This window comes from Protopterus annectens, chromosome 11.part0, assembly GCF_019279795.1.
Source record: "Protopterus annectens isolate FY-2018-M chromosome 11.part0, PAN1.0, whole genome shotgun sequence".
NCBI classification, from domain to species: Eukaryota; Metazoa; Chordata; order Ceratodontiformes; family Protopteridae; genus Protopterus; species Protopterus annectens.
Genome location: NC_056745.1, coordinates 290,787,197 through 290,806,988, shown reverse-complemented (window position 1 = coordinate 290,806,988; position 19,792 = coordinate 290,787,197). Strand labels below are relative to the sequence as shown.

Sequence of the window (19,792 nt, the reverse complement as noted above, 5' to 3'; positions counted from 1 at the left end):
TGCCATCACACCTGACTGCACTTTATAAAGATCACTTAAGGTGCTGTAGCAATCCATATGAATGCCTCCTTTGATGGCAGAGCAATATTTGGTCATCAGCCCAACAGTAGTGGTAGTCCTCCACAACCTGGTTCTACGGCCCACTTTTTTGGGAAAATAGGCTAATCCATGAGGACCTAGCCATCTACTGGGATATTCTGAGCTTGTTTGTTTCTCCACCTGCCTATGTGATTGTCCATCAGCTAAGACACATTGTGAGAACAGCAGTGAATAGCAACATTCAGAGGTTATGCAATTCCATTTATCACCTCATCCATGCTCCATTTCCTCTCTCTACAGATGTTTCACACTGTAAGAAGAGACAGAAGTATTCTTTCTCTCTAAAAATAGTCATCCAGAAGATCACACTATATCAGAAAGGATTTATGTTTTTCTGTACATTTTTAATACCAGTGAAGAAAAATAGCCTCAGCCCCATTCTTGACCTCCATGGCCTAAGCCAATTCATTCCAAAAGAATCCTCTCACACGGTCACAGTCCAGTCTAGCCTCTCACATTTGTCTAAAGAAGACTGGATGTGCTCTTTGGGCCTCCATGGCACCAATTTTCACATAAAAATCATAGGGAAGTCCTGGAGACATCCACCGATCCAAGTAAGGAGTCAGTCACTATCAGTTCTGCACTCTCCCGTATTTATCTCTGGTCAGTCCCCAATATGTTTACTAAATGCATGTCCCTGGTGGCAGTCGCAACTCAAAGACTGCAAAAGGTGAATGTTTCCCCTTATCAAGTTGACTGGCCCCTTGGCACCTCAGCAAGACTCAGTTTACTGTTAGTGAAAGAGTCTGTTCTAATTCTCACTCTGTCCCTGGGAGACACAATAAACACTACAAAGTTTCAGATGGAGTCCACACACATCCTCACATTCATCATGTGCACATTGAATACCCTGTCATGCAGATGTTTTCCCACAGAGAGGATTTTATGTGCACATAAAGCAGTAGAGAATCTTTCTGGCTGAGAAGGTGTCAGATGTGGATTCTTCTGGATAGTGGGGCTCATGGCAGTGACCATTTACAGTGTCCATTTCTACATGAGGCTCCTCTATTGGACTTTACTGGTGTCAGATGATTCATTTATTAGGCCAACAGTTGAAGATCTCCAAGGCATGCCCCCATAGTGGCTGTCACCATGGATGCCAACATCCCATGGTGGGGATGTTTTACTAAGGGTGAACAGTCCAAGTCAGATGTTCACAGCGCAAGGCCAAACTGCATTTTAAAATCATAAGGTGAGGCTGGCCTCTTTGGCTCTGCAAACATTGCATACTCATCTCCCTGGATGCAATAGTTCTACAGAGTAGCGATAAATCTGTGTTCTGATATATCTACAAGTAGCGAGAACCAACGTGCGCTGCATGTTTGAACCACATTTTGCTCGAAGTTCACATCCTGGGGGATTACAACTCCTTCGCCATTAAGCTGAGATGCTGCTTGCTGATGCCCCAAGAGTGGCCTTTCATCGAGTCAACAGCAGTGAAAATTTTCCAGCTCTGAAAAAGCCTTGCTGAAGTCTGTTTGCAATAATGACCATTAGCTCTTCTACCCCCCCCCCCCTGCCACAGAACATGCTCAGGATGGTTTTACCCTAGGGATTTCTTTATGCTTTTTCCCTGTTTCTCCTCATTCTGAGATTCAGTCTTAAAGCAAGATGGTACAAACACTTTGATCAAATGTATGAAGGCCGGTAGCAGGTATGGGGTTTCCTTCAGTTTGGCCTCATCTGTTGTTGAAATCAATCCATGTGAAGACCTCCTAAACTCAGTCATGCTAGACCTTTCCAGCCTTTCATATTCTTCACGTAACCAAATTGCTATTACACTTGTAAAGACTAGGGACTCGTCTTACCCTAATACAGTGGTGCTAATGCTCAAAGGTTTTCAAGAGTAAATGGACATATCTGATGTTGTTAATCTTCGTTCATTCCTTACTGATGGGTTATTGGTTCAGTCCTTGGAACCGAGCTGGCCAATATTAAGCTTGCATCAGCCAAAAACGCTCGAGTCAAGATCCTACCCAGAATGCTCTGCTCCCTGTTACTTCAGATCTCGTTTGCTGCATTGCTGCACAGCCATGTCAAGCCACTCTCTCAGATAAGCGTCTACTTTTTGACAGTTTATATATTATTACTCTAAAATTTTCTCAAAAGTTTATTCTAATATTTTCCTACCCTATCGCACACTTTAGACTCCCTCTCCCTTTAGTCTTTTCCCTTTATTATCCTCTTTCCTTACCTTGTAGTAATTCTCCATTACCATCATTGGTAATCCTTTCTTTTCTCTTTTTACCCTTTTCTTGGGTAGCCGTTATTCTTCCTTTTGCTACTGTGCTTCTCCACAACAGCTATATCGGATAAGAAAAGTTCCATTGGTTTCAAGCAATGCAAGGATTGCGGCCGTAAGTTACCGCTTTCCGATGGCCATGACTTTTGTGTCTACTGTCTTAATGTCTCCCACTTGACTGTAGATCCTCCATGTGGGATCTGTAAAACGTCTCTACCAAGACTCTCAACGAGAAGAAGAATAAGTTATTGAAAGGTCTCCAAGTCTCCATTCTCTGAGGCTATTTCTGGTTCGGAGGGCTCACCCCCTCCTGTTAAACCCCACAAGATGCGTTCTTCCTCTTCTTCATCAGTTACTCCCTTCTCCCTCTGGAGATCGTAGGGAGTCAACTCACAAGAAGGTGAAATTGATTACTACTAAGGGCTGCCACCTGCGACCCTGTCAGCTCCAGGCTTGGCACCACCCCAAATGATCCTGACTAAACCCATGTCTCCTTTATCGATATCGGCACTGGAGTTCCCGGTGCAGACAACTTCGATTCCGACAGTTTTGTTGCAACCCCTAACGGCACCATCAATACAAGTTCAGTCCCCTTCGTCACCATTGGTACAGTCACCTTCGGCTCCAAGTATGACTTTTTTGTACTCCACGGCGCAGACTTTTTTGGCACTGACTTGTACTTCGGTGCAGTCCATCCCGGCACAATCCTTATTGCTGGTGCAGACACTTTCCACTAAGGCACTGTACCCTTCATGGCAGACCTTTGCCTTTACGGTGCAGACACCTTCAACTACCACGGCGCTGACATCTTCAGTGCAGACATTTTCCACACCATTTTCTTTGGTGCACACTTCCTCGGCTCCAAGCTCTGCACCTATTGAATTAGCAAGGACCAAATATTCCACTTCATTGGATCCTTTTGCAAGCAGTCAATATAGTCCTTTCCTGGAAAGGCCAGAATCGCCATCAGCCTTTTCCATGAGGTCAATCAAGACTCTTTCTGAGCAGGATGTCTTCCGGCTTGTTGACCAGTTGCTTGTGGCCAGAGGTCTCTCTCAACCATTGAAGTCCATGTTCCCTCATTCAGGTAAGCATATTTTACCTCAAACCCCAGCGTAGCGTATACTCCTCCTTCGACTTCCACTCAAGTCTCGAAGCCTATTACTTCAACAGCAGCTTCCCTCCCTCCAACTCCAACAGTGGATCTCACTTTGGAACCAGAGTCGTCCTTGTGGCCTCCGGTGCACTGGGCATCTGGCTGTTCTCAGACCAGTGGCTGTGCCTTTGGGGAGGGCATTCCTGGCTCCACGCCGATTTTTTTTTTTTTTTTTTTTTTTTATGGCACATTCCAGGGATGCTCTCTCTCTTATGGTTCACGGTCCTCTTGAGACTCTTGGTCTGGGGGCGGGCTTGTTGGGGCGGGGTGTGACCCTGGTTCTGAGGTTGTCATGCTCAGTTCCGGGCTCCCATCCCACCTTGGGTGGGCCAGCCTTCTAGGCCATGGAGAGGGCGCTTGCCTCTGCTGGCAAAGCTCATTTATCTCCCCCCTCTGTGCCGCAACTGCCACAAGCTTCACCTCCCGGACACCAGGTACACGAGCCTCAGGTCTCTCCTCCTCAGGAGACCCCCTCTTTGCAGTCTTCCCCAGAACCTCCCACTGAGGAAGCACGCCGCAAAGCATCATGTAAGAGGAAACACATGGACTCCACTGAGGTGTCTTTGACTGAAGATATGGATTTTGATGACGGGGAAGGGTCCCCACAGTCACCCTCTGATGAGGTGTCCTTTGGTGACATCCTTGAGATCCTTAGAGGGGTGACTGGAAGCCCTCTAATCCTTCCTCTGAGGAATCCGTATTCCTGCAGGGTTTTCGTGTCCAGCCCCATACCTCCTGGGTCACCCCGCCTGCCGATGAGCTCATCGTGCACCGCACATGAAAGGCTCCTGACACCATAGAAGCGATACCTAAGAGGCCAGATAAAATATTATCACCCCCCCCCACTGGTCACGTGGCCTCCCAGTAGATGCTATGGTGGTGGCAGCTGCTAAGAAGGATTTGGCAGAAGAGAGCCAAACTGTCCTTTTGCCCAACAAGGAGTCCCAGGCGATTAACAGATTAGGGAAGCGTGTGTTTGCTTCATCGACCTTCACCGTAAGGTCTTTGAATTATTTGGCACATTTTACCAGGCTTTAGCGAGATCTTATCAACCAGCTCTCGAAAACCTTGGCAGGAGCTGTTTCTGATTAAGTCCGTGATGATGTGGCTTCTCAGATAGCCAGGAATCAGTAAAGAAATGGCCAGCACCAAGATGTAGTAATCACAGCAACCACAAAGCAAGAAATAAGCATTAAGCATTTATTAGTCCCAAAAAAAAAAGAGTCCATTTCCAACTCTTCCATGCGTCTTATTTCTCACGCAATGGAAGGGGTGGCTAGAGCGGCAGGCGCAGGTATAGTCGCCAGGCAACATACCTGGATGTGCTTTTGTTACTTTGTGGACTTCTTTAAGGCTTCCTTCATGAAGCCCCTACAGAGGCCTCTTCTTTGTTTGGCCCTAAAGTCAAGGATACTCTGGCATGGTGCAAACAAGATGGCAAGACCTTGTCTGCCGTTGGTGTCAGACACTGCACCCCTCAGAGATTCTACTCTAGAAGTCAGAGGAGTGGAAAGATCTGGCACAAGAAATCAGTGTTCTTTCCGGGATGCACATGCCGAGTTTTTCCCTAGAGGCGGGGGGACTCCAATGGAAGATGCCCCTTTTGGGGCAGAGGAGGTCCGCGAAGCCGGGATTCTAGAGATTCTTTCTCTGGCCAACCCCATCAGTGCTCCTGAAGCATTGCCCGACTGCTCACTTATGGAAGCAGTCGGGGGTTGTTTCTCCTTGTACCTTGCTGCCTGGCAAAACATAACAACCGACTCTTGGGTACAACGGATTATATCCAGAGGCTATCACATCCCCTTCCATCTTTGCCCAGTCTCATCAAGAGTGTTACCCGACATCCCACTCAAAGGGAAACAGCAGCACACGAAATCAAAAAGCTGTTACAGAGAGAGTCATCCAGATGGTTCCCCCAGACCAGATAAGATCCGGATTTTACTCAAGGTTCTTTTTAGTGCCAAAAAAGACAGGGGACTGGAGACCAATTCTGGATCTCAGTACACTAAACAAATTTGTAAAAACAGAGAAATTCCGGATGGTCACGGTTCAGTCTATCCTTCCTCTTCTGTAAGAAGACTATTGGATGTGCTCTGTAGAACTTCAAGATGCTTATTACCGCATAAAAATGGACAAACGCACAAGAAGATACCTCTGCTTCCATATAGGAGCCAGTCACTACCAGTTTCGAGCCCTGCCCTTCGGTCTCTCTACAGCTCCCAGAGCGTTCACAAAATGCATGGCAGTGGTTATCGCTCACTTGCGACTTCAAGGATTCCAGGCTTTTCCATATCTAGACGAATGGCTCCTTACCGCCCCCACCAAGCGTCTACTGGAAGAAGCCCTGCAGTATACTCTTAACAGCTCGAAGCCTGGGAATCGCTGTAAACCGAGAGAGATCCAACACAACCCCAACTCAGTCTTTGGAATTCTTAGGGGTACTGTTGGACACGGGAAATTGCACAGCATCCCTTCCAGAACACAGACTTCAGAGAATAAGACAAATTCAACCGTTGCTTTATCACCACAAATCCCCAGTTCGATCTGTACATTATTGGGGTCAATGGCAGCTTCAATTACCATTGTTCCTCTAGCCAGATTCCACATGAAACATCTTCAGTGGCTACTTCTCACTCAGTGGTACCCTCTAAAACACCCTTTGTCTTTTCAAACAAGTGTGACTCAGAGATGCAAGCAAGATTTACTCTGGTGGATGTCTGTATAACCACGGTGACCACGGATGCCTCCCTGATGGGAGGGGGGGGCTATGTCAGGGAAACTCGGTTCAAGGCACCTGGTTGGAGACGGAGGCCCTTTTGCATATCAATATCCTGGAAATGAGGGCGGTGCTTCTAGCGTTGTAAGCATTTCACTCCATCCTTCCATCAGGGACTATTGCGATCCAATCAGACAACATGTCAGTGGTCTGGTACATCAACAAACAAGGGGGCACCAGATCTTATCCATTATGCCGAGAGGCCTTGAAAATATGGCAATGGGTGATATCTCACAACCGCTTTCTGACTGCAACACACATTCCCAGGAGCTCCAACATGATAGAGGACAAATTGAGCAGGTGCATTCTACAGCTTCACGAGTGATCCCTCAATCCCCTGATAGCAGTAAAAATCTTCCACCACTGGGGCCAGCCTTGCTGCGACCCATTTGCCTCCCCAACCAACTACAAGTGCAGCAACTACTTTGCCCTGATCCCCCTCGGGGACAGTCAACAAGGGGCGCTCTAGTCCACGCCTAGCCCTCGGGTCTTCTTTATGCCTATCCTCCTCCTTCCCCTCATCTCCTGATTTCTAAAGAAAACATGACAGTTGAAGAGGAAAGTGATCTTCATTGCTCCATATTGGCCTCAACAAGTCTGGTTTCCCTTCCTCTAGCCTCACCTGCTAGATAAATCGTGGATTCTCAATCTATCCCCAATGTTGATCTCCCATCTGTAGTGCCTGATTCACCCCACTCTAACAACCCTGAAACTGACTGCTTGGTTTCTCCACTTCCTATGATTGTCGGGCATGAAAACCTTTCATCCCCTGTTCGTCCACCAGACTAATCTATCTTGACAAATGGAAGAGGTTCTCTCTATTGTCAGCCTCGGTCTCTGTGGTATTGGATTACTTATCACATCTTTTCCAGTCTGGGGTGTTTGCCTCTACTATCCATGTACATTTGGTTGCCATCTCAAATTTTCATATTGGTTTTCAAGATTCTTCACTTATGTCACACAGACTCTGTAAGACTTTTTTGAAAGGGGTTATCCACCTAAAACTTCCCTTTAGAGAACCCGTACAACCTTGGGATTTGGCTTTGGTGCTGCAAGCTTTAACAGCTCCACCCTGTGAACCAGCATCTTCTTGTGATGTAAGATCTCTCTCTTGAAAGACTGTTTCTGATTGCAATCACATCGGCCAGACGATTGTCAGAACTTCAGGCCTTATGCATCAAACCTCCCCATCTTATCTTCCATAAGGACAGGATATCACTGAGAACCAACTCCACCTTTTTACTAAAAGTGGTGTCAGAGCAATCTTATCAACCAGTCTATTGATCTCCCAGTGTTTTTTCCTAACCATTCTAACAAGGGAGAGTATTGCCTGCACTCCTTGGATGTTCATAGGCAATTATGATTTTATCTGGACAGAACAAAATCTACCCATAAATCAGGCCAACTGTTTCTGGCTTTTTCTGGACCTAGATGGGGTCATCCTGTATCAAAAGTTACATTGGCTTCATAAGAACAATATCACCTTGCCTCATAGAGTGAAAGCATGTTCTACAAGATCTATGGCAACTTCAGCAGCTTTCCATGCTAAGGCTTCCCTCAATGATATTTGCTCAGCTGCAACTTAGGCCAAACCTCATACCTTTATTCTTCATTACAAATTGGACTTGGCCTCCAGAGGTAGAGCTTCCTTTGGCTCTATGGTGCTCAGGAATGTCCTTCCATGAGGGCCACCCAGGGATACAGGTAGCTGGGGACTCTGTCCCATCAGTAAGGAATGAACGAAGATTAACAACATCATATAAAGAAGTTATGTCTTACCATAACGTTCCATCTGTGTTGTTGATCTTTGTTCATTCATTACTTCCCACCCTCCGTCCCCCATCTGGAGGTTCTTGGTTGATCTTATGTACTCCTTTCTTGTAGGTCTCTTATGACCAGAGGTAGCCTCTACTTTTATCTATCAACTTGCAAACTCGATCTGCTGTACTAGGGAGCAGAGCATTGTGGGTAGGACCATGGCTCGAGAGTTTTGGGCTGACGCAAGCTTGATATTGTCCGGCTCAGTTCAGAGGACGGAACAGATAACCCATCAGTAATGAATGAACGAAGATCAACAAAACAGATGGCACATTATGGTAAGACTTTTTTTTGCTATTTAGTCCACCAACACATTTTTGAATTCAATCCCACCTGTACTGATTTACCTACTTTTTTTTTTTTTCTAAGCTACTCTTCTATTAAGGTATATTTAGAAGCTATATCTAATTTCCATCTGAGCTCTAGTACTTTCTCCCTAGCATCTTTGAAAGTCTGCAAAGTGTTTTAAGGGGCACATTTCTGTTTTCCCTCCTGAAAGAGTCTGCCCTTCTTTGGGATCTCTGCTTCATTTTAGAAGTTCTGACTGCTGCTTCCTTTGAATCTGCAGCCAGGAAGAATTTGAAGTAAAAATCATTGAAAGCAGTGTTTTTGGTAGTAGGTACATCTGCCAGAAGAGTTCCAAATTGGAGGCCCTGTACATCAAGCCACCTTACCTGAGTTTTCACAAGGAGAAGGTATTCCTATGCACTAGTTTATCATTCTGCCTAAAGTAGCAACTAGGACTGAAATAAATCAGTTTATACACACCTTACCATTTTATTACCTGATACTAGACTAAGGGGGGTGTTATACAGTTGTAATTCTGTCTAGGCAGAAACAAGTAAATTAAAAAAAGGTCCCTTACCATTTGCTTCATTGTCCACTAAGAAACTTGGGTCTAGGGATTCAGATGTTTCATTGGGCAAATAGTTGTACAGCTGTAAACAGTTGCCCATATTCTCTTAGGAAAGTGTCTGCCTCTCAGGCCTTCCTCAAGAATGCCTTGGCAGATAATACTTGTGCAACTATGTGGGGTTCTCTAAACACTTTTTGCAAGACACACTATAAGCTCAGGTGTGTTTTAGGTTCCGGGCTCCTACAGTACTACACTTAACATGTTCCCATGTGGTGCCATCTAAGGTGATGAGCATGAGACTATTTCCTGTCCATCAAAGATTGTATCTGATCATTTCAGATAAGAAAGTTAGGTACTTGCTTCTTCTTCTTTTGGCTTTTCCCGGTTAGGGGTCGCCACAGCAGATCATCTGTCCGCTCATGATTGGCAGTGGAGGATGTTCTTCATCTGCTGGCGTCGGGTCATGGTCGCCAGATCGGCCAGCCAGTGCTACGTGGTACTAAGCGCAGACCGACCGACATATATCCTCAGTCCAGCATTTGCAAGTGCCGTTCAAGCGTCTGAAATTTTTTCTGAGTTTTCAGACCAAGAGACCGTTAGTTGGCCTAAGTAGATATTTTTTTTTTTTTCTTTTTTGCCTTTTCTTGCTGATGAAGAAGCGGGAAAAAAAAATCGAAAGTCCAAGCAGGATGAGTCATCCATCCGCTACGGATTCTCTTTGCATAAGGTGGTTAGGCCTTCTTCTTGCTTCCAAGGTCAGGCCTGGTTTGCCTTCCTCTGGCGTCAGCCCTAGTTCTTCTGGTTCTTGATTACCTTAATCAGGGTTCTTTGCCCTTTGTATAAGAGCCCAAGAGCTGACCCGAAACTATTAGCCAGGGACCTAAGGGTGTCAGGGGCTCTGTGTTAAAGAATCCAGTTTTCCTATGGATAATTCTAGAGCTTTGGATTGGGTGGGTAAAAAAAAACCTCTTCACTCTTACTCTAATGGGCATTGAGTGTAAGGAATTGCAGTTTAGTTGTGGGTAAGCATTCTTTGCAGTGTGGTTTTTGCTCTCTTCAGCTCTTCCAGGGTGGCTGCCACTGGATCAGTTATATTCGTTAGCGCTTGGCTTAAGGAGGAGAACTTGTGTCAGCATGTTAAAGCTCGAATTTTGGATGCTCCTTCAGTCTGAAGTTCTGTTTGGTTCCTGTGGAGTCAGTTTTGAAGAAAAAAAAGACAAAGCTAAGTCTATGCAGACAGTTAAGATTTTTTTTTTTGCAGCCCCAAAGTTTAGCAGAAATTGGGCCTACTGGATGATGGGCTCCTTCTTCTGATTTTCAGTCTGGGCAGAATCTAGGCGGGGCAGGGGCTAGGCTCATGGGCAGAGCTCATGCTCAGGGTTCTTTTCAGGCCTAGGACGTGGAGTTCCCCCACAATCTTCAGGTGTGGTGGTAGGGGAGACCCACCGTGAAACAGACCCAATGACCTGTATGATCAGCAGCCTCCAGATCCCTCCTGTCTGGCAGCTCCTCAAATTAATTTTGTTGGCTTTTTTCATTGCCTGCAGGACAAATTCTATTCTCAACACATACCTGGACATTCCCAAATCAAGATGTCAGGCTGACTGCAAGGACAGTCCTTCAGGCTTGGGGTTTCATGCATCTTTGTATTCTGGTGCTTCCCAATGCCAAACTGCATATGAGGAAGCTACAATGGTAAAAAAGCGTATGGACAAAACTGCAACACTGCCACGATTTGAACTGTCATTCAGATAATGCTGCATCCAAGAAGATTGTGTGTGGTGGTGGAATGTCACCCAAACAAGGGACTGGACTCTCTGACACGACCGATTCGAGATCTTAACGGATCTTGCAGATGATCAGACATGGCTGCATGGCACACTTCAATAAATGGGGACTTCAATGGGAAATGACTTCAAGACATTTGCATATCATATCAAAGGAGACATTAGCAGTCAAACATGATTGATGGCCTTCAAGGATCTACTTCAACCAATTTCAACAGGACAACAACAGTCATGTGGTACATCAACAAGCAAGGGGAACTCATTCGTATTCTTTGCAGACACAAGCTGATTTTTTTGGAGAGACTGCTCTCAGTTGCACCTCACTCACTCAGGCAAGGTAGGTTTTCTGCGGGAGCACAGAACTCTTAGCAGATGTTTTGAGCAGAGTGGATAGTGGAAATTGGATCCTCATGTATTTCACAGTTGATCGATGGCTTGGGGAACCAGACATAGATCTGTTTTGCTTCCAGATTGGCCACGCCCACACTGGTACCCCTGCTGAGGGGAGTTTAGTGGCAGCCCTCTCCTTGGCCCATCAGTTCAGTTCCCTTTTTTGTCCCAGGCAAGCAATCATTTCCTTGGTTTTTGTCTTGGAAGACTGCTTTTGTTGGCCATTACGCCTGCTAGAAGGGTATCTGAATTACAGGGCTCTATGGGCAGAACAACATTTTCCTATATTTCATAGGGATAGGATCCTCGTCCTGCTAACCCTACTTTTTTTTATGCTAAGGTTTTTTCTATTGGCATTATTAACAATCTATTCATTTTGCCCATTTTTATTAAAGATATTTTGGGCAGCTACTTTTGGAGTCAGTGCACACTTTTTAAAACATTACCACCTCCCTCTTTATTCCAAATCTAGGGCTGGGTTTGCCACTGCAGTTTTACAGGGCATGTTAGCAGCTCCCCAATGCTTATGATTTTGCCAACCTCCTTTTTACCTGCTTTGGGATTCTTGACTGGAGAGGTGACTGCAGCAATGTGTGGAAGATGAAGAACATGGTACAGTTTTGCACCATAAATGAATGTTGTCATTGAAGACATTGCCAATTGCAGATCCTCCTCTCCTTCCCCTCTGTGCAGGGTGGTTCATGGGTGATTGGGTGTTTTTTCTATTTTTGCTTTGGGCCTTTTTTTTAAGGCCTTTGACATCTCTGGGGCAAGAGACTGGGGGATATGGTGGATCTTCGAACATCTACATTTATGGTAGGTACAAAACTGTACTTTTTACAGTGTCGAGTTGCCAGCCCGGTGCCCAACCTTCCACAGAAGGCACACACACATGCACACACTCACGCCTAGGGCCAATTTAGAGTGTCCAATCCACCTACTGCATGTCTTTGGGATGTGGGAGGAAACCGGAGCACCCAGAGGAAACCCACGCGACCACATGGAGGACATGCAGACTCCACACAGAAGGTACCCCAGCCGAGAATCGAACCGGAGAACCTCTTGCTGTGAGGCGACAACGCTAACCTAACAATGCTTAATCTGTATGATCTGTGAATACTTAACCGACATTCCTGTCCTCCATCGTCCTCCTTTGGCGGTCTTGATGAACTGAGTGCATTATGATCTGCCTGTGTGCAGGCTGCTAGAGACCAAGGAACGAACTGTGTGTAGAGGGAAAGTAGTTTATAGTATGCCAACATTTGTGGTGCTGGCCTTCTAGGGCTTGAGTGGACCCAGCTTTTCTTAGTCAACGAAGATGCACATGAGCATCTACATGCAAGATTATGGCAAGTTCACAGAATTCATTACATCTGTGAATGTACCCACCCTTCTGCTCCACTTTGTGAAAAGACATTATATATTGCCTACATTTTGAGCTGTCTTGCTTAGTTTAGATTATTAGTTTATTTTGTAAAGATATTACTGCTCAAAGGGGCACTGTAGGCGTGGTTACCAATGTCACACTTCTTGCAGAGGTTGTAGCCTCAAAGAACTTGAGAATGCATGCCATTGCAGTATGTATGGGAAACACTTGCCATTTACTTCAGTGCTTTCCCTAGCACAAGCCTAACGTTGGCCTTTACAGGGAAGAAAACTGCTGTAGGTGAAATGGTTTGGCCAACACCATTCAGCTGGTGGATAAACCCAAGTGTTATGATTTATTGTTTCATTGACCTCTACTTGAAACTCTGCTTATGGTGAGTATGATGCACTGTAATGGTTTCTTTTTTGTTGTATCTTTGAAGGCTAGAAGTAAGCACTCTGCATTTTTCTCTTTCTGTAGGTTAAGCACATTGCTGAAGATCCTCCTTGCAACTGTTCACATCGGTTTTCTATAGAGTATTTATCTGAAGGGCGCTATCGCCTAGGAGACAAGATTCTTTTCATTAGGGTAAGTGGGCACGTGAGACTGTAGTGACATTTTAAAATTTTTATTCTCCAAGGCCTTCATAAAATTGCATTTATTTTATAGAGTATGTGCTGCTTCCTTTGTTTTGTTCCATTTCTCTTTTTTATGTTTCTTTGCCAGACTAAGAATAGTATGCTTAATAATCTGGATAGCTTGGTTTTGTTTATTTGTTTAAATCCCACTTGTACTCATTCTCATTTACAGCATTTGAATTCTGTGTTGTGCTGACTGTATAGTTTGAAAGTGGTAGCAGCCCAGATCCCTTATGGTGTTAGAAATAGCGCCTTTAGTTACTGATAAATTTCATTGTGTGTCTTCAGGAGGTCATTGGGACCCCATCTTTTTGAGATAGCTTAGAACTTTAAATTGTTTTTTAATAATTTATTACACTGAATTAATTCATTATGTGAACATGCACCATAGAGCACTTTTGTATTTGTGTGCCCTGCTGTATGTTTATGTATACTTACAAGTAAGAGGCAGTAAAAAGTTGACCTTCACCTTATCAGCTAAAGTGCCTTAACTACCTTCTCATTTTCTAATGCGGTTTACTTTTTCAGTAAAGCAAGTCTTGGTTGTTTACCTCATGTACTGCTGTATTTTTGGGGATTACGTGTATACTTTGGATATATTTCCGTTCGGTACCTCCTTGCTGAATCTGTGAATGAGAATGTATTTGTTTCTTCACTATTTTTTTTGAAGTTCCTGGAATAAGAGGCCTGTGCTGTGACATTACTTTTTCCTGCATTTATCCACTTATGTTGAAACACTGAAGACTGTAAAGCTTTGTTTAGTTTGTCACTTACTTTGGAGAGATTTGATTTGTACACTTAAATATTCTCAAGGCACAATCTTGAAGGCCTTGATTAGTATTAGCTGCTGTTCCCATAATGTCAACACAAGAAACAACTAATTGACGATTGTTACAGATATTTTTTGGAAGTAAGAAAACACAACCAAACTGCCGTCGGCATGAAACTGGTTACCTTTCTCTTATAGAAATCACAATCTCTGACCACCTACAAGTGGCAGACTACTGCTTTATTCAACAAAAAAAACTCCTTATTACTTATGCTACATTGAATAGACCTTGCTCTGACATTTTCTGAAATCCTGAGTCATATCCCCCCCCAGCAAAGTGTTTCTAGACCCTAAGCTCCTCCCCCTGTTTATTTTCTACTGGTCACACAGTTCAGATTTTGATCCTAACATTTATAGAAAGGATCCCAGTTTTGTTGCTTAAAGCAGGTAAACCATAATAGAATTTGACAGCCATAGCATGAACTAAAGATGCACACTAGCATTGTCTGTGTGGTCTGAGAGAAGAGCACAGCATGAAGCACTGCCATAAGTGTCAGCGTTTTAGACAAGAGAGTCCACAGACATGGTCTGGGAGGGACCTCCTGATCTGCCACAGTATTTAAGCAATGGAGTTTGAGTTCCAGGTACTGGAACTGGCAGGAAGGTGTGATTCACAGTAAATTCTGGTCTTCATGAAGCCAGTATCTCACAAGGCTAAGAGCCCTTAGTTCCTATGGTTTGCAAGTTGCTTTCCCCTTAGACCTGAATGCACATTCTCATCCACTAATTGTTCTGTGCTAAGTGTGAGTGGGGCTCTAAACTCTTATCCAGTCAATTCTGCTACTGTGTCTACATCAAATTTAAAGATGCCACTAAGCCTCACTTTCATTCAATAGTACTGGCCCAGTACATAGTTTATCTACTGCATAACACATTGTTTTTAGCACAAATGTGTAATGATCAATTTGAACCTTACCTTTATGTCTTGTAAATGAAACCCAGAAACACACTGGTAATTATCATATCTACCCAGTTAAATTAAGCAGCATGACACGTAATTCTGAATGCTCAAACTAACCTCAGTTGTAGTAAAAATGCATCATTGCAGGGCAACAATAAAAAAAAAAGATAGTAGAAATGAGCAAGCAACAGTAACAGAAAATAATTTCATCCTCTGCTGATGTCCTTAAGTCACTTCTAATGTTTTCCATCTCTGACATACTCACCTTCTTTCCTCCAAATTATCCCAGGCATCAGTGTGCTAATTGTTGACCACACTACCCAAATTATACTCTCAGCCTCACAAACCTATACCTCATTCATTTCCTTTTATAACACTCATCCTTCTTGTAACTTCCCCAAACCCAGCTTTTTCATGCATCCCCACTTGGTTCTTTTTTCACCTCTGAGACGTAAATAGTTCTGATTTCTCATAATGTCTGGAAAACACACAAAACAAAAACAGCTTTGTACAGCTTCCTGGCTATATTTCTACTACTCAGTGGTAATACAGAAACTAACCGTAGTGTTGTGAACTCTCTAGTCAAGTCATGTTCATCTCCCTAACCATTGCAGGCAGGCATGTTCCCCCAACAGACATTCCCTAACTTCCACCTTTTAGACATATGAGGAATAAATAAAAAAGTTGCCCAAATTCATGTATAGGCATTGAAGAAGAACATAAAATGTAAAATTCCACTCCCTCTCACTAAGAGATTTATCTCTATGCACAACCGTGTCAAAAAGTCAGGTAGCAAGTATCTTTTTCTTAACTCATGCCTCTGATGAACCACAGATGCCATTTCTTCCCTATAGGGGAACATTTCCCAAACTGGCTAATAGCCAATTTATCACTAAATCAGTACTCAAAAAAACTACACTGTAACCATTGTGAATAATTACATCCCATAACCATATCCCTGTTTCTTAAACTCTTTAATAAAGTGTCTACTTGTAAATATGCATATAACATTACCACACATATGGGTGTACCATTTTTAATCTAAAACACTAAATGTTGATTGTAAATGATTATAAATAATATCAACAGCATAAAGTCGGAAACAACATAATGGGTACAGAATTATGCATTTGCCGAGAGACCGTGTTGACATTCAAAATGTAACATTAAATAACAAAACCATTGTTCTTCGGGGGGGGGGGGGCTTGCCTCCTTTGTGCTGTCCAGACCTCCCTCTAATCTTCTGGTAGTTGTATATACTAACTCCAATCCCTGGATTTGTGTGATCTCTCACTTGTCTAGTCAACCATATGCACTCAACTATGAAGCTGTCAGCCTAATACTCATTCGACTGGGTCATTAGTACCGATATATACATATATACATCTATCTATCTATCTCTGCATAAAACTTTTTAACTACTAGCCAGAAAGCAGAGGTGTCTGGCAGTTAGTGATGAAGACTAAAGCTCTGACTTTTTAGTGAACTGCTTCCTGTTCCAAGGATACAGGATTTGAATCTTTAAGCCTTCATTTACCAACTGTGTAACCTTCAGCAATTTATTAACCAGATAGTGTGTTGTGGCAATTGGTAATTTAGTCTTAAGATCCTTAATGATCTCCAGGACTGCATGCCTACTAACTACCTATGAACTATGCAAAGATTTACTAACTACCTATGAACTATGCAAAGATTTTAATGTTGACCTCCTTCTCCTCCTCTAAATATGGTGATGTTATGTGATCCTATCTCGCCTACATTCTGACTGATGGGATGGGTTGGAGATCCTCCTCGGCTCCGGCACGCTATATGCCATTAAGAAGTCTCTCTCTTAGCTGGGCTGAAATATCCCAGGATGCACCGCCACACCAGTCCCCCAGATCTCCGCTTGCCGCTAACAAGCAAGGCGGTGTCTTCAAAACTGGCTGAGCTACAGTGCTTTTTTTCTTTTTTTCCTGTCTTCATCTAATTCTTCAACCGTTTTTGTTTTCCAAAGCTGCTATCTTTTGTTTTTGAGTGAGCATTTTCTGTAAAGTAATTTTTTGTGTAGTATTTTTTTTTCTGACCAGAGGTTTTGTTGTTTGAGGGCTTTCCCCTTCCCCAGTGTTGTTTTGTTCCCTTTCCTTTTGGCTGGTTTTGGACCTTTAGGGTTGTCCTCTTCATTTTGTTTGTCTTGTAAAAAAAAAAAAAGAAAAAAAGAAAAAAGAAGAAAAGAGAAAAAATTGTAGTGTTGTTTGGTTTTGGCTAATTACACTAAATTGGTTGCCATTATGTCACAGGCTCCTGGGCTCTCAGGCTTAAAAAGTTTGCTAGTGCAGGTTCAAGATGTCAATCACAGGATTTGACCACTCTCAGTGTACCTACTGTTAAAACATTGTTGCAGTGGGAGTGTAGTGCAGCTACTGCTTTTCGAGGGTCCTCCAAGAGAGGAAAAAATAAACATATAGATAAAGGCCTTATTAAACCTAAGGAAGGCTTAAACTTCTCTCCTTCTCCTGCTAAAACTCTCTCTCCTGCTAGGGCGTGCGTCCGGCTCCGGCAGTCCGGTCGGAACCTCGCCAAAAAAGTCGCCGGCAGGCTTCTCGCCCTACCGAACTCGAGAGCCTGCCAGGGATGCTTCCTCCTGGCCTCACGACTCTGGCCTCGAGGAGCGGAGCCGGCTGTAGCGAGGGAAAGGAGGAGGGTCCTTCATCATCTCCGAACCGTCGAACGATGGGTCGGTTACTAAGCCCGGCTCTCCTCCTCTTCCCGAAGCCCGGACACTCGGGATGGAAATTGGCCTTTTTTTCCGCGAAGTCGATAATTCGAATGTCTTGAAAGTTAATCGTCACCTTACTGATTTGTTTAACTCAACTTTTTTCAAGAATCAAGAAGATAAGAGTGTCTAATACTGACTTTCTTGCCAATCATTTTAGAATGAGCAAACCTACCAGAACACTGTACACCTCAGTCACACCACTAACCTTAGTGATTGCAATTCCATAGCCTTCAGCTGATCCAGTAAACAAAAAAAAAAGACCAACATTTCCACAGATCTCTGTACAATTAGAAATGGGTCTGCTGATAGCGTGCACTGACTGGATCTTCTTCCAGTCTTCCTCCTTGATTTATGTTAAACATTTATTTAATTTATTTACTTTATTTCTCTTTAATTACTGAGAAAGGAAAACTAAGAAAAGCCCCTTGTCAGCAGAAGCCCAGGAAGAAAATCTCCACATTTCATGCATTCACACAGGCAGTTAGCATGAAGTAACAACAGAAAATATTCTATATAACCCTGAGATATATGTATTAACAGGTAATTACTATGATAAGTATTTTGTGTAGTGTTTACAGCATGCTAAGTTTGCTCACATCTATAGGACATGCAGCATTATTATGCATATAAAGTCACTTTTAAATTTTAGAGCACAGCGGGTGAGGTATATACGGATTTTATCCAAATAGTTAATCACGTGAGACCTGTACCCAGGAGACTGTGTGAGGATTGCATTGTACCTATTTGAGTTGGTTGCAGAAGGAGAGTATTAGTAATGTTGGTACAAGCGCAAAACTATGCTGTTGGGTATGATTTAATAGGAATTTTAAATATTTATGGGATAGGGATTAGTATAAGAAGGGGACTTAGTAATGGGGTGTTACAAGTGCAGGACTGTTTCATTGACAGGTACATTTTCAATGAGATTTTAAATTACAGATGACATGTAATATTTCTGACACTTGTTAAGAGAAAATTCCACAGTTCAGATATATATACTGAACATAGGTAGTCACCATTATGATTTTTGGTTCAGTGAATACAGTTATCAGTTATGTGAGTTTAATAACTGGCTGGTTGGTGGCAGAACAATGATCTGGGCTATAGAGAATGTTGTGTGCAGTCTTAATGTGAGTGTATGCTATATAATACATTAGGTAGCTGAAACCAATTAAAGGGCTGAAGTGCCAATCAGTGATGTGTTCAGGTGATATGGTTACTTGCAGACTTTGCATTTTTATTATAGGATTGCTCCAATGTGGCTAGTTGAGAGGACTGCAGGTTGGTTGAAATTGATGAGGCATATAGTAGACTAGGGAGTAGAAATTTTTGAGCTATGGTGCTGCATGCTTGCTCTGATAGAAAATATACAACTTTGTAAAGAAGTCCAAGTTTATGGCTGATTTTTTGAACTGAAACTGTAAAAGTGGACAAACACCGTTACAAGAGTTGCAGTGTGTTTTTAGAGACAGGAAGGCAAAATAAAGACCAACATGGACGTCTTACATTATAGGGACAACATGGCATATTCAGTTAAATCCAACAATAATAATTACAAACTTTAGCACAATGATAATAATGGTGCACGGACACTGTTCAGTACACCAATGGAGGGAAGAAAGGAATGACCTAGATATGGGGAGTTTAGACAACCCTTTAGCCAGTCCCAGAGGATAGCAGAAAAGAAATGAGAAATGGGACAGCACTGATGTCAGAACCCCAGTTAGCAAGGGAATTGGGAAAATCAAAGGTCAGTGAGCAAGAGAAGGATGAGTATGAGGAGACTACGATCACCAAAGATTTTGGGAGAATTTTATAGACCCCAAAGGGTTTTAATATATTCAATTATAGCTGCTTGGATATTACTCCAAGTCATTTTAGCTTGTTTCAGAAGGGTGTTAAATGTATTCCAGCCAAGAAATTTGATGTTGTGGATGCCATTATAGAACTCAAATTGTATACAAGGAAATAAGTTTGGCCATTTTATTCAATTAATTTGGGGGATATTTAATTAATTAATTTATTTATTTAAACATTTGTTTACTGAGAAAGTCTGACCCAGAGAGAAACGCTCCAGATGCATGTCTTTGGAATGTGGGAAGAAACTGGAACACCCGGAGGAAACCCAAGAGAATGCAGGGAGAACATGCAGACGCCGCACCGAAGGCACTCCAAC

General features: G+C 43.2%; 1 protein-coding gene across 1 annotated transcript in view; it reads left to right on the top strand.

The window, feature by feature from the left end:
* The window catches only part of GAS2L3 (growth arrest specific 2 like 3), a 791,099-nt gene that overhangs the window by 671,738 nt on the left and 99,569 nt on the right, over positions 1 to 19,792 (top strand). Inside the window, exon 8 of the mRNA XM_044087786.1 lies at positions 12,971 to 13,078. Coding sequence (XP_043943721.1) covers positions 12,971 to 13,078 — 108 coding nt within the window. The remainder of the gene's footprint in view (positions 1 to 12,970; positions 13,079 to 19,792) is intronic.